We start from the raw sequence: 18,398 nt of genomic DNA, 5'->3' as shown, positions 1-18,398 counted from the left end.
CTACATGGCAGACCAATCCGAACTCGTCTCTTGGCATGTCCAGCCCAGCCATTATCTCAGTCAATCATGTCCAGCGGGAAGGTTCCTGTCTTTTTCTGTGGCTAAACCAACTAGGCTTGTAATTTAAACATTTTATTCGTATTTACAGATGGCATAAAAGTTTATTAAGGCACATGAGAGTTCATGTTCCACAAGGCATTTCTGCCCCAAAACACATTTTCATAAAAAAGTTCAAATGCCTCTCCTGTGAAGTAGTGATGTGCGACATACGCCTAGCTTCCTGAAACTGGTCACAAATACTATCAGATCACCAAATGAGTGATGGGACATGCATTTTAGCCACACTCCCCTTGGACTGTGCCATCCCTGCAGCCTCTGCAATGGATTAGTTCACTGAGATGGACGCGAATAAGACAGGTGTCTCGTGTGCCATTAAAAATATGTGTGTATGTGTGTACAGTACCAGTCAAACGTTTGGACACCTACTCATTCCACGTTTTTTCTTTATTTTTACTATTTTCTACATTTTAGAATAATAGTGAAGACGTCAAAACAATGAAATAACACATATGGAATCATGTAGTAACCATAAAAAAAAATCAAAATATATTTGAAATTCTTCAAATAGCCACCCTTTGCCTTGATGACAGCTTTGCGCACTCTTGGCATTCTCTCAACCAGCTTCATGAGGTAGTCACCTGGAATGCATTTCAATTAACAGGTGTGCCTTTTTAAAAGTTAATTTGTGGAATTTCTTTCCTTCTTAATGCGTTTGAGCCAATCAGTTGTGCTGTGACAAGGTAGGGGGGTATACAGAAGATAGCCCTATTTGGTGAAAGACCAAGTCCATATTATGGCAAGAACGGCTCAAATAAGCAAAGAGAAACGACAGTCCATCATTACTTTGAGACATGAAGGTCAGTCAACACAGAACATTTCAAGAACTTTGAAAGATTCTTCAAGTGCAGTCACAAAAACCATCAAGCGCTATGATGAAACTGGCTCTCATGAGGACCGCCACAGGAATGGAAGACCCAGAGTTACCTCTGCTGCTGAGGATAAGTTCATTAGAGTTAACAGCCTCAGAAATTGCAGCCCAAATAAATGCTTCACAGAGTTCAAGTAACAGACACATCTCAACATCAACTGTTCAGAGGGGACTGTGTGAATCAGGCCTTCATGGTCGAATTGCTGCAAAGAAACCACTACTAAAGGACACCAATAAGAAGAGACCTACTTGGGCCAAGAAACACGAGCAATGGACATTAGACCGGTGGAAATGTGTCCTTTGGTGTGGAGTCCAAATCTGAGATTTTTGGTTCCAACCGCTGTGTCTTTGTGAGACGCGGTGTGGGTGAACGGATGATCTCCGGATGTGTATTTACCACCTTAAAGCATGAGGAGGTGTTATGGTGTGGGGGTGCTTTGCTGGTGACACTGTCTGTGATTTATTTAGAATTCAAGGCACACTTAACCAGCGTGGCTACCACAGCACTCTACATTGATATGCTATCCCATCTGGTTTGGGCTTAGTGGGACTATCATTTGTTTTTCAACAGGACAATGACCCAACACACCTCCAGGCTGTGTAAGGGCTATTTGACCAAGAAGGAGAGTGATGGAGTGCTGCATCAGATGACCTGGCCTCCACAATCCCCCGACCTCTACCCAATTGAGATGGTTTGGGATGAGTCGGACTGCAGAGTGAAGGAAAAGCAGCCAACAAGTGCTCAGCATTTGCGGGAACTCCTTCAAGACTGTTGGAAAAGCATTCCAGGTGAAGCTGGTTGAGGGAATGCCAAGAGTGTCCAAAGCTGTCATCAAGGCAAAGGGTGGCTATTCGAAGAATCTCAAATATAAAATATATTTTGATTTGTTTAACACTTTTTTTTTGGTTACTACACGATTCCATATGTTATTTAATAGTTTTGATGTCTCCACTATTATTCTATAATGTAGAAAATAGTAAAAATAAAGAAAAATCCTTGAATGAGTAGGTGTTCTAAAACTTTTGACTGGTAGTGTGTCAATCTACTATCCCCCATAGTAGAAACGTTTACCTATTCTATTGGTCAGCTTGTCAAGAAAGAAAGAGCCCAAACAGATTCTGTGATAGCTGTGGGACGATAGATCCCACATTCATGTAACCAGTAGGCCTAGCCTTCATAAATGTTAAAAAGCAATGAATCTGATGCAACAGATCAGAACTTTTTTGCTTAATGTTGGTGGACTATTATTTCTTGACATTATTAGCGCAGCAATGCATACAAGGCTGTAGGCTACGCGTGAATGAGCATTTGGCTACCAGACAATGAAAAAGTTGAAAACCAATAGAACATGAGAGAAATAGGTTACTGGTTTCAATGGCATATGGAAGTATTTTATAAAATAATATGGTCAGATTTTGCTTAGGCTACTTTGAAGCAAGGTAAAACATGCCTTTATGTAGTAAAACGTTCAGGTTTCAAACAATTAAATAGCTATGTTTTCAAAATGCATACAGCCTCCAGCTCATTGCAAAGTGGTGTGTGAAAAGGTATTGTCGGACATTATTCATTCTAATCAGACAGGTTTTTTACATGGAAGATACATTGGAGATAATAGAAGGCAAGTACTGGAAACAATAGAACACTATGGAAAATCTGGGAAACCAGGCCTGCTATTCATAGCAATAATAATATGCCATTTAGCAGACACTTTTATCCAAAGCGACTTAGTCATGTGTGCATAAATTTTTACGTATGGGTGGTCCCGGGGATCGAACCCACTACCCTGGCATTACAAGCGCCATGCTCTACCAATTGAGCTACAGAAGACCACATTTGATAAAGTACGACTGGGGTTTATATATAAATGCCTGGAGCATTTCAATTTTGGAGAATCTCTTATGAAATGGGTCAAAATCATGTATAGTAACCCTAGGTGTAAAATAGTAAATAATGGCTATTTCTCAGAAAGTTTTAAACTGTCGAGGTGTGAAACAAGGTTGTCCACTATCGGCATATCTATATATTATGGCCATCGAGATGTTAGCTATTAAAATCACATCCAACAATAATATCAAGGGATTAGAAATCCAGTGCTTAAAAACAAAGGTGTCATTGTACGCTGATGATTCATGTTTTCTTTTAAATCCACAACTAGAATCCCTCCACAGCCTCATGGAGGATCTAGATACATTTTCTAACCTCTCTGGATTACAACCAAATTATGACAAATGTACTATATTACGTATTGGATCACTAAAAAATACAATTTTTACATGACCATGTAGTTTACCAATAAAATGATCTGATGTGATGTGGATATACTTGGAATACATACCCAAAGGAAATAAATGATCTCACTCCAATACATTTTAATAGAAAGATCTTGCTACCATGGAAAGGTAAATACCTGTCCATTTGTGGAAAAATCACCCTGATTTAACTCTTTAGTATTATCCCAGTTTACCTATTTGCTTATGGTCTTGCCTACGCCTAGCGAACAGTTTTTTAAAAATTATATGAGAAAAAAATATTCCATTTTATTTGGAACGGCAAGCCAGACAAAATTTAAACGGGCCTAATTTATATAATGAATATGAATTCTGAGGACAGAAATTATTAAATATTAAAGCATTAGACCTATCACTAAAAGCTTCAGTCATACAAAAGTTATACTTAAATCCCAACTGGTTCTCTAGCAAATTAGTAAAATTGGGTGAGACAATGTTCAAGAATGGCCTTTTTCCATTTATTCAGATTACAACCTCTCACTTTCAGTTATTTGAAAAGGAAATAATCTCCCAAATATCACTATTTCTAAAACAAGCCATAGAAAGTTGGTTGCAATTTCAATTTAATCCTCCAGAAACTACAGAACAAATAATGCAACAAATTGTGGTTAAACTCAAATATACTAATTGACAAAAAACCTCTTGTTTTTTACAAATTAAATAAAAAGGTATAATCTTCGTAAATGATATCATCGGTAGAACTGGAGCTATGTCGCACATGCAGCTAACAAAAACATATGGAAATGTCTGCTCTACCCAAAATTACAACCAAATAATTGCAGCCTTACCGCAAAAATGTGAGAGGAAAGTGGAAGGGGGAGAAAGTAAGGAACTGGTCTGTCGGCATTAAAGAACAGAATTGGTTAAAGAAAACTGTGATAAATAAAAAAGTATACCAGTTTCATTTAAGGACCAAAGGATTGACAGCCGTCCCATATAGATTGCAAAATATTTGGGAAGAGGTTTTTGACGTACCGATCCCATGGCATAGTGTTTATGAACTGATACACAAAACGACACTGGATTCAAAACTTAGAATCTTTCAATTTAAATTATTATATAAAATTCTTGCTACCAATAGAATGTTATTTATATGGGGGATACAATCTTCCCAGCTCTGCAGATTTTGCTGCGACGAGACAGAATCATTAGATCATTTGTTTTGGTACTGTCCATTTATAGCTTGTTTTTGGACACAGGTCCAGGAATGGCTAAAGGATTGCAATATTTACCTGGAGCTAACCTTGCAGATAGCATTACTGGATGATCTGAAAAGTCATAGTCAATAGATCAATAATATAATACTTTTAGCAAAACAAATTATTTTCTATTTACAATCTGTAGAAACAATGAGAATAGAAAGGTTCAGAACTTTTGTAAAACATCACAGTACAGTTGAAAAATATATGGCAAATAGAAATCCTATATGGATGGTGTTAAGAGATAGATGGGTGGTGTTGAATAGAGTTGAAGGATGGGACTAATAAAAACTAATAACAAGATAACTAATAATGTAAGCATACTGTGTCCATAATGCGTATATAGGTTGTAGGTTGGGAGCTTTTGTGAAAGAGCACAGTTAGAAGGATATGGCATATACAGTGGGGAAAAAAAGTATTTAGTCAGCCACCAATTGTGCAAGTTCTCCCACTTAAAAAGATGAGGCCTGTAATTTTCATCATAGGTACACGGTCAACTATGACAGACAAATTGAGAGAAAAAAATCCAGAAAATCACATTGTAGGATTTTTAATGAATTTATTTGCAAATTATGGTGGAAAATAAGTATTTGGTCACCTACAAACAAGCAAGATTTCTGGCTCTCACAGACCTGTAACTTCTTCTTTAAGAGGCTCCTCTGTCCTCCACTCGTTACCTGTATTAATGGCACCTGTTTGAACTTGTTATCAGTATAAAAGACACCTGTCCACAACCTCAAACAGTCACACTCCAAACTCCACTATGGCCAAGACCAAAGAGCTGTCAAAGGACACCAGAAACACAATTGTAGACCTGCACCAGGCTGGGAAGACTGAATCTGCAATAGGTAAGCAGCTTGGTTTGAAGAAATCAACTGTGGGAGCAATTATTAGGAAATGGAAGACATACAAGACCACTGATAATCTCCCTCGATCTGGGGCTCCACGCAAGATCTCACCCCGTGGAGTCAAAATGATCACAAGAACGGTGAGCAAAAATCCCAGAACCACACGGGGGGACCTAGTGAATGACCTGCAGAGAGCTGGGACCAAAGTAACAAAGCCTACCATCAGTAACACACTACGCCGCCAGGGACTCAAATCCTGCAGTGCCAGACGTGTCCCCCTGCTTAAGCCAGTACATGTCCAGGCCCGTCTGAAGTTTGCTAGAGTGCATTTGGATGATCCAGAAGAGGATTGGGAGAATGTCATATGGTCAGATGAAACCAAAATATAACTTTTTGGTAAAAACTCAACTCGTCATGTTTGGAGGACAAAGAATGCTGAGTTGCATCCAAAGAACACCATACCTACTGTGAAGCATGGGGGTGGAGACATCATGCTTTGGGGCTGTTTTTCTGCAAAGGGACCAGGATGACTGATCAGTGTAAAGGAAAGAATGAATGGGGCCATGTATCGTGAGATTTTGAGTGAAAACCTCCTTCCATCAGCAAGGGCATTGAAGATGAAACGTGGCTGGGTCTTTCAGCATGACAATGATCCCAAACACACCGCCCGGGCAACGAAGGAGTGGCTTCGTAAGAAGCATTTCAAGGTCCTGGAGTGGCCTAGCCAGTCTCCAGATCTCAACCCCATAGAAAATCTTTGGAGGGAGTTGAAAGTCCGTGTTGCCCAGCGACAGCCCCAAAACATCACTGCTCTAGAGGAGATCTGCATGGAGGAATGGGCCAAAATACCAGCAACAGTGTGTGTAAACCTTGTGAAGACTTACAGAAAACGTTTGACCTGTGTCATTGCCAACAAAGGGTATATAACAAAGTATTGAGAAACTTTTGTTATTGACCAAATACTTATTTTCCACCATAATTTGCAAATAAATTCATTAAAAATCCTACAATGTGATTTTCTGGATATTTTTTCCTCATTTTGTCTGTCATAGTTGACGTGTACCTATGATGAAAATTACAGGCCTCTCTCATCTTTTTAAGTGGGAGAACTTGCACAATTGGTGGCTGACTAAATACTTTTTTTCCCCACTGTAGAAGCAAACCGGATGGACATCATGAAAATGATCGGAGAGGTTGAGAGTAGAAGTTCAGGAGAAAAAACAAACAAAATATAATTATTGTAAAATTGACTGTGTCCATAAAATGTATATAGTAAGTATAAGCTTGAAGTAGAGGCCTAAGCATTGTTGTTCACTAGTTTTACTCCAATTAGGGAAAGGGTGGTGGGGTTGGAAAGTAATAAAGGGGAATATATTTTTAAAAAAGTGTGTGTGTATGTATGTATGTATGTATATATATATATATATATATATATATATATATATATATATATATATATATATATATATATATATATATATATATATATATATATATATATATATATATATATATTTAAAAAATAACATGGGGGATTGGAAGTGATGCAGACAATTACATTGATGGAAGTTACAATCTATCTGCAATATTAAGCTGATCTACCCCCTAAAAAAAATAAAAAGTGGTGTGTATGTGACGATGATGAAGCCTATGCATTTGAATGGGAAGAGCGCTTCAATTAACATTTACATTTTAGTCATTTAGCAGACGCTCTTATCCAGAGCCACTTACAACCCTGGCGAACCCACAACCCTGGCGTTGCAAGCGCCATGCTCTACCAACTGAGCTACAGTTGAGGGGGAAAAAATGTAGCTATTTTTAATCATTGCCAAAAAACAATGTTTAACACACGATTGCATTTACAATTGTTACGCAATGATTGGGTTTATAAAAGCGCTGTCTGACAGATTTTCCAATCAAAGGCTCAAAATCGGTATGCTGTGCACGTATGATAAATAAGATGCATAACAAATATACACATGCGTCAATTTAATTCCACTAAATTATGCAAATTTACCCATAGACCGATAAGCATGACCAGTCAAATGTATTTTCAATTAATAGGCTAAAAAGCATTTTTTCGCAATGGTATTTTTTCGTCTCCCGGACAATTTTATCGGCTTTCCACATTTTTTTTATTACCGGTTAACGGAAACCTTGAGTCCAGGGTTCTTTGAGTAAGTGGACTTCCTTGTACATGACTAATGCATCATACGTAGTGTTTCCAGTGGCAAGAAAGGAGGTGCTTTATTGTGAGGTTTATTGAATGTTAAGTATTTCAAGGTCTTGATTGGGGTTAGGCTATCTGTTAGAATAAGACAATATTCTGTATCAATCATCAAGTCAGTGCCTTCAGAAAGTATTCTATATATTTCTTTTCTTCTCACCCATCTACACAAAATAGCCCATAATGACAGTGAAAACATGTTTTTAGAAATGTTTGCAAATGTATTAAATGAAATGCAGAAATATCTAATTTACGTAAGTATTCACACCCCCAGAGTCAATACTTGTTAGAATCACCTTTTGACAGCGATTTACAGCTGTGAGTCTTTCTGGGTAGGTCTCTAACCTTGACAGTTTATGCATCTTTAGTATTCTGAGCATGGAATTTCGAACGTATCATGCGTCTACATTGACCAACAGTGTGTCCGGATTCACTTTTCCCACGCTTTATTCAAATGCCAGTATGCATTCTACAAACAGTGGAATAGACAAAATAGGATAATAACACAACTGATGGCAGTAGCTAACTATTGTAGCTAACTAGCCAGCTAACCTCTGTAGCTAGCTAGCAAGCAACGCTAAAGGGATTGCAAACGGGTTAGAATAACTATAGCCAAACATAAATTAGTTAGCTGGCTAGCATTTATGAGTCTAGCAAACACATTCCTCACACGCTAGGAACGTATTTCCTCCAATGTTGTAATGAAAAGGTGCCTCTCGGTCCCAAAACACACGTTTTCTGGAGGCTTTTGGGAGGACTGCTAAACCACTTCTATGCTCGCTTCGAGGCAAGCAACACTGAAGCATGCATGAGAGCACCAGCTGTTCCGGATGACTATGTGATCACGCTCTCCGTAGCCGATGTGCGTAAGACTTTTAAGCAGGTCAACATTCACAAGGTCGCAGGGCCAGACGGATTACCAGGACGCGTACTCCGAGCATGTGCTGACCAACTGGCAAGTGTCTTCACCAACATTTTCAACATGTCCCTGACTGAGTCTGTAATACCAACATGTTTCAAGCAGACCACCATAGTCCCCGTGCCCAAGGACACTAAGATAACCTGCCTAAATGACTACTGACCTGAAGTGCTTTGAAAGGCTGGTCATGGCTCACATCAACACCATTATCCTTAAACCCTAGACCCACTCCAATTTGCATAGCGCCCCAACAGATCCACAGATGATGCAATCTCTATTGCAATCCACACTGCCCTCTCCCACCTGGACAAGAGGAACACCTACGTGAGAATGCTATTCATTGACTACAGCTCAGCGTTCAACACCATAGTGCCCTCAAAGCTCATCACTAAGCTAAGGATCCTGGGACTAAACACCTCCCTCTGCAACTGGATCCTGGACTTCCTGACGGGCTGCCCCCAGGTGGTAAGGGTAGGTAACAACACATCTGCCACGCTGATCCTCAACACGGGGGCCCCTCAGGGGTGCGTGCTCAGTCCCCTCCTGTACTCCCTGTTCACCCATGACTGCATGGCCAGGCATGACTCCAACACCATCTTTAAGTTTGCCGACGACACAACAGTGGTAGGCCTGATCACCGACAACGATGAGACAGCCTATAGGGAGGAGGTCAGAGACCTGGCCGTGTGGTGCCAGGATAACAACCTCTCCCTCAACGTGACCAAGACAAAGGAGATGATTGTGGACTACAGGGGAAAAAAGAGGACTGAGCACGCCCCCATTCTCATCAATGGGGCTGTAGTGGAACAGGTTGAGAGCTTCAAGTTCCTTGGTGTCCACATCACCAACGAACTATCATGGTCCAAACACACCAAGACAGTCGTGAAGAGGGCACGACAAAGCCTATTCCCCCTCAGGAGACTGAAAAGATTTGGCATGGGTCCTCAGATCCTCAAAGTTATACAGCTGCACCATTGAAAGCATCCTGACTGGATGCATCACCGCCTGGTATGGCAACTGCTCGGCCTCTGACCGCAAGGCACTACAGAGGGTAGTGCGTATGGCCCAGTACACCACTGGGGCCAAGCTTCCTGCCATCCAGGACCTCTATACCAGGCGGTGTCAGAGGAAGGCCCTCAAAATTGTCAAAGACTCCAGCCACCCTAGTCATAGACTGTTCTCTCTGCTACCGCACGGCAAGCGGTACCGGAGCGCCAAGTCTAGGTCCAAAAGGCTTCTCAACAGCTTCTACGCCCAAGCCATGCAATAAAATGCTAATTAATTACTTAAAAATCATACAATGTGATTTTCTGGATTTTTGTTTTAGATTCCGTCTCTCACAGTTGAAGTGTACCTATGATAAAAATTACAGACCTCTACATGCTTTGTAAGTAGGAAAACCTGCAAAATCGGCAGTGTATCAAATACTTGTTCTCCCCACTGTAACTTTATGTCCTGAATACAAAATGTAACGTCTTTGCCAATTTCTTTTCAGTTTTACTTTCATGCCTTATTGCAAACAGGATGCATGTTTTGTAAAAAAATAAAATAATTCTGTACAGGCTTCCTTTTCACTCTTTCATTTAGCTTAGTATTGTGGATCAATGTTGTTGATCCATCCTCCGTTTTCTCCTATCACAGCCATTAAACTCTGTAACTGTTAAGATCACCATTGGCCTCATGATGAAATCCCCTGAGCGGTTTCCTTCCTCTCCAGAAACTGAGTTAGGAAGGACGCCTGTATCTTTGTAGTGACTGGGTGTATTGATACTCCATCCAAAGTGTAATTTAATAACTTCACCACGCTCAAAGGGATATTCAAAATCAGCTTTTTTGAATTTATTTTTACTGATCTCCACTAACTATTCCCCAGGTCGTTGCTGTAAATGAGAATGTCTCCTCAGTCAACTTACCTGGTTAAATAAAAGGTGCCCTTCTTTGCGAGGTATTGGAAAAACTCTCTGGTCTTTTGTTTTGAAATTCACTGCTCGACTGAGGGACCTTACAATTACCTGTATGTGTGGGTTACAGAGTTGAGGTAGTCATTCAAAAATCATGTTACACACTATTAATACACACACAGTGAGTCCATTCAACTTATGTGACTTGTTAAGCACATTTTTACTTATTTAGGCTTGACATAGCAAAGGGGTTGAATACTTATTGACTCAAGACATTTCAGCTTTTCATTTTTGATTTAATTTGTAAACATTTCTAAAAACATAATTCTACTTTGACATTATGGGGTATTGTGTATAGGCCAGTGACCAAACAAATCTCAATTTTAAATTCAGGCTGTAACAACAAAATGTGGAAAAAGTCAATGGGTGTGAATACTTTCTGAAGGCACTGTATATATCTGACTAGTGTTCTGTATCAACAGCAGCGTATCATCCACCCGACAACTAGAGATTAAGACCAGCTTGTTTAAGCTCTTGAGTTGTAACAAGGTCAACTGGATATTAGTGATGCAATTTGATGTTGTGTAGAGCAGTCTTCTTTCTCGTACTGTAGGCTATTTCAATTGTCTTTGCTGGATCTTTGCAAAGAGCGCTCAAGACGGGTTTCTCAATAGATTGTGCCAATGAGAAACCCGTCTCAGCAAGGTTTAAGTAAAGCTCTTGAGCCCGGCAGCCATCTTAATGGCAGTGTGTGGATTAGACAGGATAAAAGTAGCTTACAACATTGGAGTGGCTGAATTCCTAAGATGTGTTGGCTCCTGTAAGTGATAGCTATGGGCTTTGGAAGTGAACAGTTGTAGATGGTAAGGGGAGTTTTTGACTACAAACTGGGGTGGTTTTGACTGTGTAACTGCTAGGGACGATACGAGTATTGCGATACTCGTTAGTATCGTGGCAAGGAAACAAAGCACAAAGCGGATTTAACTTCTTTAGGAAACAAACATCATTATGTTGTCATACAGAGTCACATTATTTATTTTCCAAGCTATAGACTACTATTTTACATACAGCAGGTTTTTAAAGGACAAAAGAGTTAAGTCTGCTTCGTGTTTTACTTTATGGCATGGAAAAAATATTGCAATACTGGTATGGTCACAGCCCTAGTAACTGCTGAAATTCCATCAGGCTAGTAAGGATCTTCAGTGACTAGGCTAACGATGATGTAATCCTTCCACAGGTGGCGTCGTTGAGGAGGGTTGGAGCACAGACAAAATGGTGACCATTCCTGAGTACTATGAGGGGAAGAATGTGCTGATCACAGGGGCCACAGGCTTTATGGGAAAAGTCCTGCTGGAGAAGCTGCTGCGGTCCTGCCCTGGAGTCAAGGCCGTGTACGTCCTGGTCCGGCCCAAAGCGGGACACGCTCCCCAGGCCCGCATCGCAGACATGATCAACTGCAAGGTGAGAAGAGCTGGAGAAGGGGAATGTTATAGGGGGGCAGCTTAAATGGGATCTCTGTAGGCTGTGTGGGGTGACGCATCATAAGTTCTTGACTGCTTGTTACGGAGACTTCGTAGTTCCACAGCCCACACTCTCCATACTGTCTTTACAATTGGGCTGTGGCAGACCATGATGTAGGCTAGCCTAAGTCTTACTAATGGGATTGCTTTCTTGAAGTGCTTTCAAACTAAAACGCATCCCTCCACCAACACATTGCTTTCATTAAAAAAACATTGGGTAGGCTAATTTTGATTTATTGGCTGTGAAAGTGGCATGAAGGAGTATTACAATTGTATTTGTTTTTCAGCTTTTTGACAGGTTACGAGATGAACAGCCAGACTTTGCTGAGAAGATAGTGGCTGTGAACAGTGACCTCACACTGCCAGAACTGGACCTGAGCAAAGAGGACCAGGAAACGCTTGCTGACTGCATCAACATAGTCTTCCACTGTGCTGCAACCATCCGATTCAACGAGCCTCTAAAGTGAGCCATTGTTTCTCTCCTGATACTGATTCTGCTCCCCAGATCGTTGTTTCACTTCTGCTCCCAGAACCTTGCTGGACAGTGCTGCACACACACACACAACCTGCATTCGGAAAGTATTGACCCCTTGACTTTTTCCACGTTTTGTTACGTTACAGCTTTATTCTAAAATAGATTAAATTAATTGTACTTCTCATCAATCTACACATAATACCCCACAATGACAAAGCGAAAATAGGTTTTTAGAAATTTTTGCAAATGTATTAATAATAAAAAAACAATACCTTATTTACATAAGTATTCAGTCCCTTTTGCTATGAGACTCAAAGTTGAGCTCAGGTGCATCCTGTTTCCATTGATCATCCTTGAGATGTTTCTTCAACTTGATTGGAGTCCACCTGTGGTAAATTCAATTGATTGGGCATAATTTGGAAAGGCACACACCTGTCTATATAAGGTCCCACAGTTGACAGTGCATGTCAGAGCGAAACTCAAGCCATGAGGTCGAAGGAATTGTCCGTAGAGCTTCCGAGACAGGATTGTGTCGAGGCACAGATCTGGGGAAGGGTACCAAAATGTTTCTGCAGCATTGAAGGTCCCCAAGAACACTGTGGCCTCCATCATTCTTAAATGGAAGAAGTTTGGAACCACCAAGACTCTTACTAGAGCTGGCCGCACGCTCAAACTGAGCAATCGGGGGAGAAGGGCCTCAGACTGGGGCGAAGGTTCACCTTCCAACAGGACAACGATCCTAAGCACACAGCCAATACAATGCAGGAGTGGCTTTGGGACAAGTCTCCGAATGTCCTTGAGTGGCCCTGACTTGAACCCGATCGAACATCTCTGGAGAGACCTGAAAATAGCTGTGCAGCGACGCTCCCCATCCAACCTGACAGAGCTTGAGAGGATCTGCAGAGAAGAAGGGGAGAAACTCCCCAAATACAGGCGTGCCAAGCTTGTAGCGGCATACCCAAGAAGACTCGAGGCTGTAATCTCTGCCAAAGGTGCTTCAACAAAGTACTGAGTAAAGGGTCTGAATACTTACGTAAATGTGATATTTCCGTTTTTAAATACATTTGCAAGATTTTCTAAAAACCTGTTTTTGCTTTGTCATTATGGGGTATTGTGTATAGATTGAGAGGGGGGAAAAACAACAATTTAATACATTTTAGAATAAGGCTGTAACGTAACAAAATGTGGAAAAAGTCAAGGGGTCTGAATACTTTCCGAATGCGCACATACATACATACATACATACATACATACATACATACATACATACATACATACATACATACATACATACATACATACATTACCAGTCAAAAGTTTGGACACCTACTCATTCAAGGGTTTTGATTTATTTTCACTATTTTCTACATCATAACTATGAAATAACACATATGGAATCATGTAGTAACCAAAAAAGTTTTTAAAAAATCAAATTATATTTGAGGTTCTTCAAAGTAGCCACCCTTTGCCTTGATGACAGCTTTGCACACTCTTGGCATTCTCTCAACCAGCTTCACCTGGAATGCTTTTCCAACAGTCTTGAAGGAGTTCCCACATGTGCTGAGCACTTGTTGGCTGCTTTTCCTTCACTCTGCGGTCCAACTCATCCCAAACCAGCTCAATTGGGTTGAGGTTGGGTGATTGTGAAGGCCAGGTCATCTGATCCAGCACTCCATATCTCTCCTTCTTGGTAAAATAGCCCTTACACAGCCTGGAGGTGTGTTTGGTCATTGTCCTGTTAAAAAACAAATGATAGTCCCACTAAGCGCAAACCAGATGGGATGGTGTATCGCTGCAGAATGCTGTGGTAGCCATGCTGGTTAAGTGTACCTTTTGAAATCTAAATAAATCAGACAGTGTCACCAGCAAAGCACCCCCACACCCCCACACCATCACAACTCCTCCTCCATGCTTCACAGTGGGAACCACACATGCGGAGATCATCCGTTCACCTACTCTGCGTGTCACAAAGACACAGCGGTTGGAACCAAAAATCTGAATCATCAGACCAAAGGACAGATTTCCACTGGTGTAATGTTCATTGCTCGTGTTTCTTGGCCCAAGCAAGTCTCTTCTTATTGGTGGCCTTTCATAGTGGTTTCTTTGCAGCAATTCGACCATGAAGGCCTGATTCACGCAGTTGATGTTGAGATGTGTCTGTTACTTGAACTCTGTGAAGCATTTATTTGGGCTGCAATTTCGAAGGCTAGTAACTCTAATGAACTTATCCTCTGCAGCAAAGGTAACTCTGGGTCTTCCTTTCCTGTGTCGGTCCTCATGAGAGCCAGATTCATCATAGCGTTTGATGGTTTTTGCGACTGCACTTGAAGAAACTTTCAAAGTTCTTGAAATGTTCCATATTGTCTGACCTTCATGTCTTAAAGTAATGATGGACTGTCGTTTCTCTTTGCTTATTTGAGCTGTTCTTGCCATAATATGGACTTAGCCTTATTTGGTAAAATACCATCTTCTGTATACCACCCCTACCTTGTCACAACACAACTGATTGGCTCAAACACATTAAGAATTAAATAAATTCCACAAATTAACTTTTAACAAGGCACACCTGTTAATTGAAATGCATTCCAGGTGACTACCTCAAGAAGCTAGTTGAGAGAATGCCAAGTGTGCACATGCAGCTAACAAAAACATATGGAAATATCTGATCTACTGAAATTACAACCAAATAATTGCAGCATTACCGCAAAAATGGAAGGGGGGAAAGGTAAGGAACTTGTCTGTCGGCCCTGCATTAAAGAACATAATTTGTTAAAGAAAATTGTGATAAATAAAAAAGTATACCAGTTTCGTTTAAGGACCAAAGGATTGACAGCTGTCCCATATAGATTGCAAAATAGTTGAAGAGATTTTTGACTCACTGATTCCATGGCATGGTGTTTATGAACTGATACGCAAAACGACGCCGGATTCAAAACTTATAATGATTTTAATTGAAAAATTATATCAAAGTTTTGCTACCAATAGAATGTATCCCCCATATAAATAACAATCTTCCCAGCTCTGCAGATTTTGCTGCGAAGAGACGATCATTGTTTTGGTACTGTCCATTTGTAGCTTGTTTTTGATCACAGGTCCAGGAATGGCTGAAGGATTGCAATATTTACCTGGAGCTAACCCTGCAGATAGCACTACTGGGTGATCTGAAAAGTCATAGTAAATCGATCAATAATGTAATAATACTTTTAGCAATAATGTTTATTTTCAATTTACAATTGGTAGAAGCAATGAAAAATAGAAAGGTTCAGAACTTTTGTGAAACAGTACAGTTGAAAAATATATATGGCAAATAGAAATCCAATATGGATGGTGTTAAGAGATAGATGGGTGGTGTTGAATGGAGCTGAAGGATGGGACTAATAACAACTAATAACAACAAGATAACTATTGTAAAGCATGCTGTGTCCATAATAAGTATATACAGTGGGGAAACAGTGGGAAGCATGCTGTGTCCATAATGCGTATATAGGTTGTAGGTTGGGAGCTTTTGTGAAAGAGCACAGTTAGAAAGAAATGGCATATACAGTGGGGAAAAAAAGTATTTAGTCAGCCACCAATTGTGCAAGTTCTCCCACTTAAAAAGATGAGAGAGGCCTGTAATTTTCATCATAGGTACACGTCAACTATGACAGACAAATTGAGGAAAAAAAATCCAGAAAATCACATTGTAGGATTTTTAATGAATTTATTTACAAATTATGGTGGAAAATAAGTATTTGGTCACCTACAAACAAGCAAGATTTCTGGCTCTCACAGACCTGTAACTTCTTCTTTAAGAGGCTCCTCTGTCCTCCACTCGTTACCTGTATTAATGGCACCTGTTTGAACTTGTTATCAGTATAAAAGACACCTGTCCACAACCTCAAACAGTCACACTCCAAACTCCACTATGGCCAAGACCAAAGAGCTGTCAAAGGACACCAGAAACAACATTGTAGACCTGCACCAGGCTGGGAAGACTGCATCTGCAATAGGTAAGCAGCTTGGTTTGAAGAAATCAACTGTGGGAGCAATTATTAGGAAATGGAAGACATACAAGACCACTGATAATCTCCCTCGATCTGGGGCTCCACGCAAGATCTCACCCCGTGGGGTCAAAATGATCACAAGAACGGTGAGCAAAAATCCCAGAACCACACGGGGGGACCTAGTGAATGACCTGCAGAGAGCTGGGACCAAAGTAACAAAGCCTACCATCAGTAACACACTACGCCGCCAGGGACTCAAATCCTGCAGTGCCAGACGTGTCCCCCTGCTTAAGCCAGTACATGTCCAGGCCTGTCTGAAGTTTGCTAGAGTGCATTTGGATGATCCAGAAGAGGATTGGGAGAATGTCATATGGTCAGATGAAACCAAAATATAACTTTTTGGTAAAAACTCAACTCGTCGTGTTTGGAGGACAAAGAATGCTGAGTTGCATCCAAAGAACACCATACCTACTGTGAAGCATGGGGGTCGAAACATCATGCTTTGGGGCTGTTTTTCTGCAAAGGGACCAGGATGACTGATCCGTGTAAAGGAAAGAATGAATGGGGCCATGTATCGTGAGATTTTGAGTGAAAACCTCCTTCCATCAGCAAGGGCATTGAAGATGAAACGTGGCTGGGTCTTTCAGCATGACAATGATCCCAAACACACTGCCCGGGCAATGAAGGAGTGGCTTCGTAAGAAGCATTTCAAGGTCCTGGAGTGGCCTAGCCAGTCTCCAGATCTCAACCCCATAGAAAATCTTTGGAGGGAGTTGAAAGTCCGTGTTGCCCAGCGACAGCCCCAAAACATCACTGCTCTAGAGGAGATCTGCATGGAGGAATGGGCCAAAATACCAGGAACAGTGTGTGAAAACCTTGTGAAGACTTACAGAAAACATTTGACCTGTGTCATTGCCAACAAAGGGTATATAACAAAGTATTGAGAAACTTTTGTTATTGACCAAATACTTATTTTCCACCATAATTTGCAAATAAATTCATTAAAAATCCTACAATGTGATTTTCTGGATATTTTTTCCTCATTTTGTCTGTCATAGTTGACGTGTACCTATGATGAAAATTACAGGCCTCTCATCTTTTTAAGTGGGAGAACTTGCACAATTGGTGGCTGACTAAATACTTTTTTTCCCCCACTGTAGGTTGAGAGCTTTTGTGAAAGAGCACAGTTGGAAAGATATGGCATATAGAAGCAAACCGGATGGACATCATGAAAATGATCGGAGAGGTTGAGGGTAGAGGAAGTTCAGGAGTAAAAACAAACAAAATAGAATTGTTGTAAATAAAATGTATATAGTGTGTATATATAAGCTGGAGGTAGAGGCCTAAGAGTTGTTGTTCACTAGTTTACTCCAATTAGGGAAGGGGTGCTGGGGTTGGAAAGTAATAAAGGGAAATATATTGTTAAAAAGTGTTTTTGTGTGTACAGTTGAAGTCGGAAGTTTGCATACACCTTAGCCAAATACATTTAAACTCAGTTTTTCACAATTCCTGACATTTAATCCTAGTAAAAATTCCCTGTCTTAGGTCAGTTAGGATCACCACTTTATTTGAAGAATGTGAAATGTCAGAATAATTATTTTATTTCAGCTTTTATTTCTTTCATCACATTCCCAGTGGGTCAGAAGTTTACATACACTCCAATTAGTATTTGGTAGCATTGCCTTTAAATTGTTTAACTTGGGTCAAACGTTTCGGGTAGCCTTCCACAGGCTTCCCACAATAAGTTGGGTGAATTTTGTCCCATTCCTCCTGACAGAGCTGGTGTAACTGAGTCAGGTTTGTAGGCCTCCTTGCTCGCACACGCTTTTTCAGTTCTGCCCACACATTTTCTATAGGATTGAGGTCAGGGCTTTGTGATGGCCACTCCAATACCTTGACTTTGTTGTCCTTAAGCCATTTTGCCACAACGTTGGAAGTATGCTTGGGGTCATTGTCCATTTGGAAGAACCATTTGCGACCAAGCTTTAACTTCCTGACTGATGTCTTGAGATGTTGCTTCAATATATCCACATCATTTTCCTTCCT

General features: G+C 40.6%; 1 protein-coding gene across 2 annotated transcripts in view; it reads left to right on the top strand.

Annotated features, from left to right (window-relative positions):
* The window catches only part of far1 (fatty acyl CoA reductase 1), a 42,221-nt gene that overhangs the window by 7,208 nt on the left and 16,615 nt on the right, over positions 1-18,398 (top strand). For both annotated transcript variants that reach the window (XM_041838265.1, XM_041838264.2), the window contains exons 2-3: positions 11,609-11,832; positions 12,179-12,354. In XM_041838265.1, coding sequence (XP_041694199.1) covers positions 11,644-11,832; positions 12,179-12,354 — 365 coding nt within the window. In that variant the 5' untranslated portion in view covers positions 11,609-11,643. The remainder of the gene's footprint in view (positions 1-11,608; positions 11,833-12,178; positions 12,355-18,398) is intronic.

The sequence above is a fragment of the Coregonus clupeaformis genome, chromosome 6 (assembly GCF_020615455.1).
Source record: "Coregonus clupeaformis isolate EN_2021a chromosome 6, ASM2061545v1, whole genome shotgun sequence".
NCBI lineage: Eukaryota > Metazoa > Chordata > Actinopteri > Salmoniformes > Salmonidae > Coregonus > Coregonus clupeaformis.
The sequence above is the reverse complement of the archived record's forward strand: the minus strand, read 5'-3'. Positions and strand labels throughout refer to the sequence as shown.